We start from the raw sequence: 10,072 nt of genomic DNA, 5'->3' as shown, positions 1-10,072 counted from the left end.
AATGTTTTAGGAATACGTAAATTAGTAAGAACAAGTTTCATAGGTACTGTGCTCAAAAGCATTTTACACTTAAATGAGTTATTTCTGCCTGTTGCCAGAAGAGGGAGCAGTGATCTAACATTCTCATCTTTTCAAAATTATTTACCTCTGTTCTAGTAATAGTATGTCTTAACTGAATGTTATGAAGTTCTTTTTTATTTTATTTATTTATTGTAGAGGCAGGGGGACTGAAATATAAAGCTGAGCCTGATAAGGATTTTTATTTTTTGACACTTTAATCACCATCCTTTTGGTTTGGAAGCTCTTAGGGGATATTTCAGCCTAATGGTAAGCTTGTTTATTATCTGAGAATGTTGTACTGCATGGGTTTTTTCTGTGTTTTAAGATTTACCTGGTTTTGCAGTGGGATGTGTAATCAGAACAATGGATTCATAACCTAGAGCAAATTAGTATCAGTTGTATCAGTCTGCAAATACTTAAATTAAAAAACTTGAACTCCTTTTCCAAAGCTGTAAAGACATGCTTGGCCTTAAGGAAGACCTTACAACAGTGATAGAGGTTGAAGGGATATAGTTGATATAGGAACACTAATACATATGACAGATCTCCACACCAGCACTCCTTGACTCTTGGAGGGGAGCATGATTTTGATTTAAGGCAGTTGTTCTTGACTGAAAATTGTGATTTAGCTAATGAAGATAATTGATTTAAGTTATGTATGCTCCCAGATTTACTCAGGTGGGGGAAACCCCCCACTTCCCTCCCCCACAGTGTAATTTCTTTCTCTTTTCTAAAGCTAAAGCATCTTAAGTGTTTTGAACTTAAGCATATGGGAATAATGGACTTATATCTCATAATGTGATACCTGTTTTGTGTAAGAAAGACGTAACAGTTTTAGAAGAGCTTGTATCTGTAAGTTAGGAAAAGGTGTCTAGGTAAAAACTTGGAGATTGATATTCCCTAACTCAGAATAATGAGCAAAACTAAATATCTGAACCTTTCTTTACTGGTATAGCAGTTCAGTGTAAGGTGGCTAAAAGCTGATGTGGGCTCATTGTGGTTCTTCTGTAGAAGCTGTTCTTCTACATAGAAGTTTCCTGTATGCAGAAGTTTCTTTTTCTTGTAGAACTGAATAATCAAGATTTATTCTTGATTATTTAAATATTACATAGGTCTAAGAAAATCTACAAAGAAACGTAGTGAATCACCACCAGCTGAGCTCCCCAGTTTGCGGCGGAGCACACGGCAGAAGACCACGGGCTCCTGTGCTAGCACCAGGTAAAATTTAAGATAATGAAATGGGATTACTGCAGTGGGTTGATACTACTGTCATTTTCATGCATGAAAACTGTCCTTATCTGTCTCTTACTTTGCTATTGTAGAAGAAGCTGTAGCTTTTCAAAGACTTGAGTGCTAAACTACAGTTCATCGTGAATAATAAAATAGATTACTATTTTGAAAAAAAAGACTTCATGGTACCACACAGAAGTCAGTTTTAATAGTGTACTTTAAGCTGGCTCAGCTTGTCAATAGCTGCATCTGAACAATACAACAAATATCTAAGTACTTAATATACTTTCTGATGCAGGGCAAAAGTATTCTGGAATTAATAGGTTTAAACAGCTGCTAGAGTAAATGGGAGGGGAGAGTAAATATGTCCTATTTTTGTAGTTGCATATATTCTGAAGCTAGACTTAAGCTTTTACAAGCTTTATTTTTTTTTTTTGCTCCTAAACAACATTTAATAGTTCCAGCAAAACTCCTTTTCCATCTTCCATGCCATAAAAAACTCCCCAACTTCTGAAGTCTGATTCTCTTGGCATGTGTGCATTTGAATTTGACTGTTTACTTCTTAGGCATATATCCATGTATTTGTAGTGTGATGACAGTAGTGTTTAAAAAAGCAAATTTAAAAAGGCTCATGCCCTCAAACTTGTTCTGGTACTGAAAACCAAGATGAACATCAGAGTTCTCTTCGTGCTTTCAGTTCAGAACTTCCTTTAAAGATAGTTACTCCGTCATCAAACTTCTGAAATGTGTATGAGGTTTGTAACTTACAATCACTTTAATCTTTCTCATTTTGACTACTGTATTTTAGTAGACCGCCTTGTGTTGAAGGGGATAACATAAGGACCTAGATGTAGTGTATTAATACAAACAAATCACTGCTGTGGTGTGTAAAGGAGGGTAAAGAAGAGTTGGATAATTTTGTGAAGACTCATAGTTACATGAATATCTTAATTTGTGCAACTTTATGGTAGTGATCTTCGTAAATGTTACATGATTTTGAGTAGTCTCACATTAAGAAATCTCTTGTCTTAGTTCATAAGGCATTGAAAGTTTGTTTTTTGAATCTTCAGTCGGCGAGGCTCTGGCCCAGGCAAAAGAGGAGCAGCTGAAGGTCGCCGACAGGAGAAGATGGCTGATCCTGACAACAACCAGGATGGAGTTAACTCCTCAGCTGTGCGTACAGATGAAGCTCCCCAGGGAGCTGCAGGTAAAAAGAAATTCCAACTGAGGCACACATAGTACAATTGCTAATATAAACTTCTTTGCATTTAAAAATAATGAAATTGATTAAGTTCTGGGGAGAAGTGATTTAAGCTGATACACATGGTAAATCATTCTGGAAGGTTTTTGAGTGAGAAGGACCTTTCCTTTTGGATTTCATCTCTTGGATGCCTGGTACATGTTTCAGTTACGCTTTTTTGTAGTCTCCAGATTTTAGTTTTCAGGTATCTACCTTTTTTTTTTTTTAAAAAAAGTAATTTTGGCTAGTACTGTGTGAAATACTATACTGCCAGCCAAAGAAGCACCAAACTGTTCAGAAGGATACCTTTACCTGTAAAAGCTCTTTTGTAACTAGTCATAAGTATTGTACAGGTTTTCCGTTGATATTGGAAGTGTGTCTGTACTGTAGAAATTTGTAAACCAAGTTAAATACTCTTACTTGCACAGTCCTGTTAAATGATACTTAATTTTATCATCTGGTCCTAATCAGTAGTGAGTTCAAAGGAGCCTTCCAGCAGTTGTGCTGGATTGTAGAAAACCTCAAACATTCTCTGTTTAAAGCTAGCTACATCAGTAAAAAAGTCAAAATTAGTGGAAACTAAGTGCAGCATAACACTCAATTAAGAAAAGCATATTTTCAGTAAGGTTATAGGCAAATCTGTCTGAAGGGTAATTTGCTGATCTAGTTCTATTTTTTTTTTTTATGATCTCATGTTATAGCCTTTCTCTTCAGCTTTTGGAAAGTATTAGACCTGTGGAGTGGTCTATTTAAAATGCTAATTTTATAGAAGTGTGATGGTGGCAATGTTAAACGCAGAGCACTCTTCTAATGGTGGACACTTTCCTTGGTGGTGGAATTGATGCAAAATTTGCAAGTTTAAAGGCACCGTACCTTGCATTAATCTCTATTTCTTCAGCTTCTAGTTCTGTTGCTGGGGCTGTAGGTCTGACAACTTCTGGAGAAAGTGAGTCAGATGATTCTGAGATGGGAAGACTACAAGGTATAAGAGTTGTTATTAATTTGCAATTTTTTTCCTATTTGTTTGCAGTCTATAAATAGCCATACCTACCCAAATTCTGTATTATATGTAGTGGGAAGGCTACATTGTGTTTTTCTGTAAGCATGTTGTTTTGCTTACAGTAGTAATGAAGTACGGAGTTACAAGCACTAAGTTCACTAAAGATGCAAGAATTTGTAAGTAATGTTGGGAAGGGCTGTCAGTGTTCTTATTTACATTCTGTATAACAAAGCTGCTATTGATGATTTTTCAGGAGAAGGTGGAAGGCAGAGAATGGAGAGCTCAGTGTATGTGTAAGCTCAGATAGGAAAATAAGTCTTTGCAAGAATATTTTCAGTTGATAGGCCAGGTTAGGTCTACTGTTACTCTGCTTGCTTCTGGAAGACATTTTTCTTTTTTTTGTGCTTGTCATTGATACCCATGTTGCTGTAAGCTTTGACCAAACGAAATAAAGGTTCTTAAAATGCTTGCTTTTGTGCTTGGGCTAAAGGATTCAGGTCTCAAAACCTGAGAGTATAAACAGATAGAAACTCAGTTTGCATGTCCTGCAACTGTTTTAATGATTTTGCCCCTACACTGCAAGGAGTTCTGAGATCATGAACTCCCTTGCAAAGGTTTCAGTCAATCTAGATGTTTAATGTGGACGTGAGTGCTGTCACTACCAGTCCACTTGTTTATAGTACTCTGTAAGCATAGGTATGCATAAGGAATATTGAGCTAAACTGGTTTTTTTACTTTTCATCATTATCGAATTGATCAGCAGTAGTCCTGGGTGCTACAATAAAAATCAGAACCACTTGCTTAGTCTAGTGAAGTGACTTAGTCTATTGACAGTACTGAAAAGTGATTAAAAACAAAATCAAAACCCCCCTAGTATCTAGTAACAGTTCTTTCCTCTGATGCTCATCAGCAAATTAAGCTGTGAACCTTGTTTCAGTGACATTTTTTTTAGATTAGTAGTGCCATTCAGTTCCTGAAAATGTGAAGATAAATGTGAACTCAAATGACGTAAAACAGATTGAAATTACACTCTGGTGTATCTCCTATTCTGGACCTAGACTTATAACAATTTAGGAGACTAGATTTCTTCTGTGAAATACCTAACTCTGGAAACTCAGTGGGTGACTTCTTAAAAGGCCTTAATGCTCTGATGCATTAAAAGATGAGTTATTTTTTTCCCTAAAGGTCATCTTTTTGGTGGTGTGTGTTTTGTTTTTTTAGAAATCAATGTAGCTGCAGTATTCTAATCCTAACTCTTCTTTCACAAAGTATTAAAACTCTAGTAGTCTTAAGTTATAGCCTCATGGAATTTAAGCTTTTAAAAATATATGTAGAAGCTTTGACAATGGCTGTTATCCTCTGTTTGCTTTTAGCTCTGTTAGAGGCTAGGGGTCTTCCTCCTCACCTGTTTGGCCCTCTTGGTCCTCGGATGTCGCAGCTCTTCCACAGGACAATTGGAAGTGGAGCTAGTAAGCAAAGTTTGTCTAATTTGACTTAATTCTTTCCACTTCCAGACTAGTAGAATTCAGTCACTAGTAAATTCTAATATTTGTATTAGCTTGATAGTTTAATATTTTATATGTTGGAGATTTGTATGTCATGGTAGTGCTAGACTACTGGTCAACAATATTAATATGCTTGTCTTGCTTGGAAGAGAAATTTGCTTTAGCCGTATTTCTTTTCTTTTTTTGGGGGGCATCTTAATGTTCCCTTGTAGGTGGAGAAGGGAGGGTTCTTGCCTTTTCACTCCTTCCTTGTCTATTTGTTTTGCATGATGGGCTGCTTAACAAAAGACCCCTCCAACCCCTTTGGTGTTTTTTGCTAGTGTTAAACAAATGCTTAAACTAGCTTTAAAACTATTAATAGGTACTGTTTCTAAGGTACGTTTTTTATAGCTTGAGAAGTGTCTTAGGTTTCAGACAGAAGTAATTTCCTTCAGACGTTGTCAGTGAGAACACGGGTCCTTAGTCTTTTCCATACGTCTGCATTATGCAGCTGGATGAGATGCATACCTTATAGTCCAGGTTTGTTTGGCTTCCCAGGACAGCCAAAGGCAGCCTGCCCAGAAGATGTTTCTAAGGTACGTTTTTTATAGCTTGAGAAGTGTCTTAGGTTTCAGACAGAAGTAATTTCCTTCAGACGTTGTCAGTGAGAACACGGGTCCTTAGTCTTTTCCATACGTCTGCATTATGCAGCTGGATGAGATGCATACCTTATAGTCCAGGTTTGTTTGGCTTCCCAGGACAGCCAAAGGCAGCCTGCCCAGAAGATGATGGGGTCTCATGGATACTCCATGTGCTGTATTATCCATGCGGTGTGTTAAAAAGTCCTTTACTTTATGAAGGTGGAGTGGTGTGGGTTCTGGCATCTGCTGTAGGTTGGCAAGATGGCTTTGTTATAGTCCAGGTTTGTTTGGCTCCCCAGGACAGCCAAAGGCAGCCTGCCAAGAAGATGATGGGGTCTCATGGATACTCCATGTGCTGTATTATCCATGCGGTGTGTTAAAAAGTCCTTTACTTTATGAAGGTGGAGTGGTGTGGGTTCTGGCATCTGCTGTAGGTTGGCAAGATGGCTTTGGTGAGTAGTGTGGTAGACTCATTGTGCTGACCAGTCTGCGCTAGAAAGACAGCCAAGAGTGAGATTTTGCCTCCCTTTCGTATCCTCCCCTCTTTATGACAGGGAAAGGAAGTGACACTACAGAGGAAAACAAACTATCTCTGGTCTTCACTCTGGCAGACATATAGCATAATAGTTCTCTTGAACACTTGGGTTTTCTAATATCTTCTTTCCTAATCTTTTTTTCTGGTTATTTAGGCTCTAAAGCCCAACAGCTTTTACAAGGTCTCCAAGCCACTGATGAAAGTCAGCAACTACAGGCAGTGATTGAGATGTGCCAGCTGTTAGTCATGGGAAATGAAGAAACATTAGGAGGATTTCCAGTCAAGAGTGTTGTACCAGCTTTGGTAATGAATAAATCTCATTTCTACTGGAGACTGTAATACTTCCTTCAATATGCTGCTTAAAATTTTTTATATTACGTATTTTTAATTATATATTTCTGTGCATTTGTGTGTCTGTAGATCTCATAATTTGGTTTTTAGGGCATGTTTTACTAAATTTTGTTAAATTTAATTCTTTAAATTCAATTAATACCAGTTAATTCTTTAATAGCTCAATAAAATAGGTAGTGGCTCTTCTGAAACTTAGCTGTTGACACAGGACTTTTACCAAAATTCAGTGATACTGATTTGTGCCCTGTATGTTATCTAGATACTTTTTACTAAACTAACAATGCTTTTTTTAAAACAAACAGATAACACTGCTGCAGATGGAGCACAACTTTGACATTGTAAGTGATTTGTAATGTTCAAGAAATTTTTTGAGACAAAAACGTGTCTTCTGAATTTAAAACCAAATATTTATATGTTTAATAGATGAACCATGCATGTCGGGCTTTAACGTACATGATGGAAGCACTTCCCAGATCATCTGCTGTAGTGGTGGATGCAATTCCTGTCTTCTTGGAAAAGGTAAATGAAATAAAAACTAAACTAAAGTTTAACTAGTGTTAAACTAATCTGAGGGGATTTTATCTTTTGTTTTAACTTCAGGATATATCGTTAAGATAATGGCTCCTTTTCATAGCTTGCTAGCTAATATGTAATGCATGAGAAGCTTTTAAAAACAGGTTTACACCTGTTCACACCCTTACTGGAAAGCACTGTTTCACTGAACCTTTTGTCTGATTTGTGTTGCAAAGATAATGTGTAATTATACAAACTGCTAACTATTGAAATAGCTATATAGCTGTCTAGCCTTAAATTGGCTGTCTTGACTACAACTGGCAGTACAGCTGCGTTAGCATATGTGTCTTAGTACAGGATAACTGTCTAAATGTTTAATGAAGATTATTTTTACAGACTGGTTTAGGGATTGATGTACAATCTTCCTTGTTTTCTTGTAGCTGCAAGTTATTCAGTGCATTGATGTGGCAGAGCAGGCGCTTACGGCCCTGGAGATGTTATCACGCAGGCATAGTAAAGCGATTCTGCAGGCAGTAAGTACAAAATAATGCAGTTTTACCTCTGCTAGTTCTATGTCTTGGTGATCTTCTGTGAAGATGAAATCAGGAAATTTAGTTTCTGTTATTTTTAGCAGGACTGAGAGTTTGTTTATTTTATTATAGGGTGGGTTGGCAGACTGTTTGCTGTATCTGGAATTCTTCAGTATAAATGCACAGAGGAATGCACTAGCTATTGCTGCCAACTGCTGCCAGAGTATAACACCTGATGAGTTTCACTTTGTGGCAGACTCTTTGCCACTGCTTACACAAAGGTTAACCCATCAGGTAAGAAGCTGTTATAAAATGAGAACTTCTAATTTTGACCGGAAAGTAGTATAAAGTTGCCTCCAGATATCTAGTTCTTTACTCTGTATTTGTCTTTGCAATGTCATAACTGCCTTTAAAGTTTCTATGCTGTCAGCTTGTGATACTTTATCATGCATGTGGACCTTTTGTTTTTTGTAAACGTGCTGTAAGGATTTGTGACACCTATTAATTTTGTAAAATGAGGTAAATAAAGCACTTAGAGTATGAATAATAGCGGGTTTGTAGTCCTTGTTGCCCATCAGTAAGAGGAAATACAGTAGCATAACTGTCTTTTTTCTTAACAGTTTGGTTGTAAGGTTCCCTTGTATTTCGAACTCTTAAAAGCTTTGGTTTCAATTTTTGTTGTTGTTTTTTTTCCTGGTTTGATTTTTTGGGAGGGCTTACAGATTTTTAAAAAGGAAGTTCCTACTCTTGCACGATAGTTTGATGCAATGAATCCTAAATCATGGGTCTCCTAAGATCTGCTATCCTTCAATGCTGCTGTGATCATAAACGAATACTTATAATGACACAAAGAGAATATACTGCTTGGTTGGCAGATCCCTGTTAAAAAGGTGAAAAAGGAGAAATTATTTTGTTCCTTAACAAAAGCTACTAAATGAGAGCTTTCAGGAGGTGTTTTGTGTATTCTTGTGCTATTCGTAATTTTGCCAACATCCTCTTGCTGAGAGACTACTTGAATCTTTGAGGCAGCTTCACAGAAGTCAAGTATGAGCTTTAGATGGTGCTTTGGAAAGAGGAAGCACCATTCTCAGCAGTAGTAGGGACAAGTACTGACTCCTGCTTTCTGAAGAGAAGATACAGTCCACAAAAGTAAGATTTCAAGAAACTTTTGAAGTGGGTTTTTTTAAAAAAAAAAAAAAAAATCTTGAGTTGAACTCTAAACAGAATAGATGAGGTCAGAAGAGACCTCTCAAATTATCTAGTCCTAATTCCCTGCTTAAGCAAGGTCAACTAGAGCAGATTGCCCAGGACCATGTCCAGCTGGGTTTTTGGTTTGTTTTTTGAATATCTCCAAGGACAGGGACTTAACCTCTCTGGGCAACCTCTCCCAGTGTTCAACTACCCTTAGAAGTGTTTTACTGTGTTCAGATTAACTTTTGAGCGTTTCAATGAACTTTTAATGACCTATTTTAGAGTAATTTTTACTATCTTGGTGTCTTTGGATTTGCTGTCTTGGCTGCAGTGCATGATATAAAAATATCAAGTTTCATTAGTCTGTAGAACAGTAGCCTTTCACTCCTGCTTATTATCTGTATCTCTGTTGCTTTGGCTTTGTAGCTCTCTTCCCTTTTGTTTCCTCCTTGTAGAATCCAGAAAGGATATTATAGATCCATTTATTCATCTAAAGGTCCGTAAAGGTATTTGTGTTGCAAGTGGGAGGTGTTTCCCAGGGAATATGCAGGAGCACAGCCATATCAGGAGGTCAGTTTAGACTGTATCAATGAATTTAAAATTCAGAGCTCTAATATTCTGTAAAATGTGATTCGACTGGCCTTTTTGGAGAAACTTTATGAATGCGTCAAAATGATAGGGTAATCTAGTGCAAGTTAAAATATTTCAGTTCAAACATACTTAATTTTTTTATAATAGGACAAAAAGTCTGTTGAAAGCACTTGTCTCTGTTTTGCACGGCTAGTGGACAACTTCCAGCATGAGGAGGTAAGGGTGTGGTTTTTCAGGGTGGATTTTTGTTTCCTTCTTCCCTTCCTGAGTTTCTCCTAAGGGTTTCCCTTTTGAATTCAGACTAATGTTTTCAATTTTGCTGTTCCCTCCTGAAGAACTTGCTGCAGCAGGTTGCTTCCAAGGACTTGTTAACAAATATCCAGCAACTCTTGGTAGTGACACCTCCTATCTTGAGCTCAGGAATGTTCATCATGGTGGTGCGCATGTTTTCCTTAATGTGCTCCAACTGCCCTACGCTTGCAGTCCAGCTTATGAAGCAAAGTGAGTTCTTATGCTATCATTTTCTGGGGGACCTATTTAAGTTACTACCTACAGTTGATATGGAGCTCAGCGCACTTGATTATACAAATGTTGTGTTCTTTTTGTTTTTCTCTCTCTTACTGTGCTTCTCCTGTGTTACAAAGTTTAGTTAATCTTGTTGAAAGTGTGTAGTGTTTTGTTTTGCTTTTGGTTCCCTTCCCCCCCC

At 37.3% G+C, this 10,072-nt stretch overlaps 1 protein-coding gene across 4 annotated transcripts in view; it reads left to right on the top strand.

Annotated features, from left to right (window-relative positions):
• TRIP12 (thyroid hormone receptor interactor 12) overlaps nt 1-10,072 on the top strand; it is a 59,711-nt gene that overhangs the window by 19,461 nt on the left and 30,178 nt on the right. For 3 of the 4 annotated variants that reach the window (XM_010138030.1, XM_010138032.1, XM_010138031.1), the window contains 11 exons: nt 1,173-1,278; nt 2,361-2,497; nt 3,429-3,512; nt 4,904-4,999; nt 6,345-6,493; nt 6,844-6,879; nt 6,965-7,060; nt 7,495-7,587; nt 7,717-7,878; nt 9,514-9,582; nt 9,702-9,867. In XM_010138030.1, the coding sequence (XP_010136332.1) occupies nt 1,173-1,278; nt 2,361-2,497; nt 3,429-3,512; nt 4,904-4,999; nt 6,345-6,493; nt 6,844-6,879; nt 6,965-7,060; nt 7,495-7,587; nt 7,717-7,878; nt 9,514-9,582; nt 9,702-9,867 (1,194 nt within the window). The remainder of the gene's footprint in view (nt 1-1,172; nt 1,279-2,360; nt 2,498-3,428; nt 3,513-4,903; nt 5,000-6,344; nt 6,494-6,843; nt 6,880-6,964; nt 7,061-7,494; nt 7,588-7,716; nt 7,879-9,513; nt 9,583-9,701; nt 9,868-10,072) is intronic. The other variant, XM_010138033.1, reaches the window with a different exon arrangement.

This window comes from Buceros rhinoceros, unplaced genomic scaffold (genome assembly GCF_000710305.1).
Source record: "Buceros rhinoceros silvestris isolate BGI_N320 unplaced genomic scaffold, ASM71030v1 scaffold1486, whole genome shotgun sequence".
NCBI lineage: Eukaryota > Metazoa > Chordata > Aves > Bucerotiformes > Bucerotidae > Buceros > Buceros rhinoceros.
This window is presented reverse-complemented; position numbering and strand designations above follow the sequence as displayed.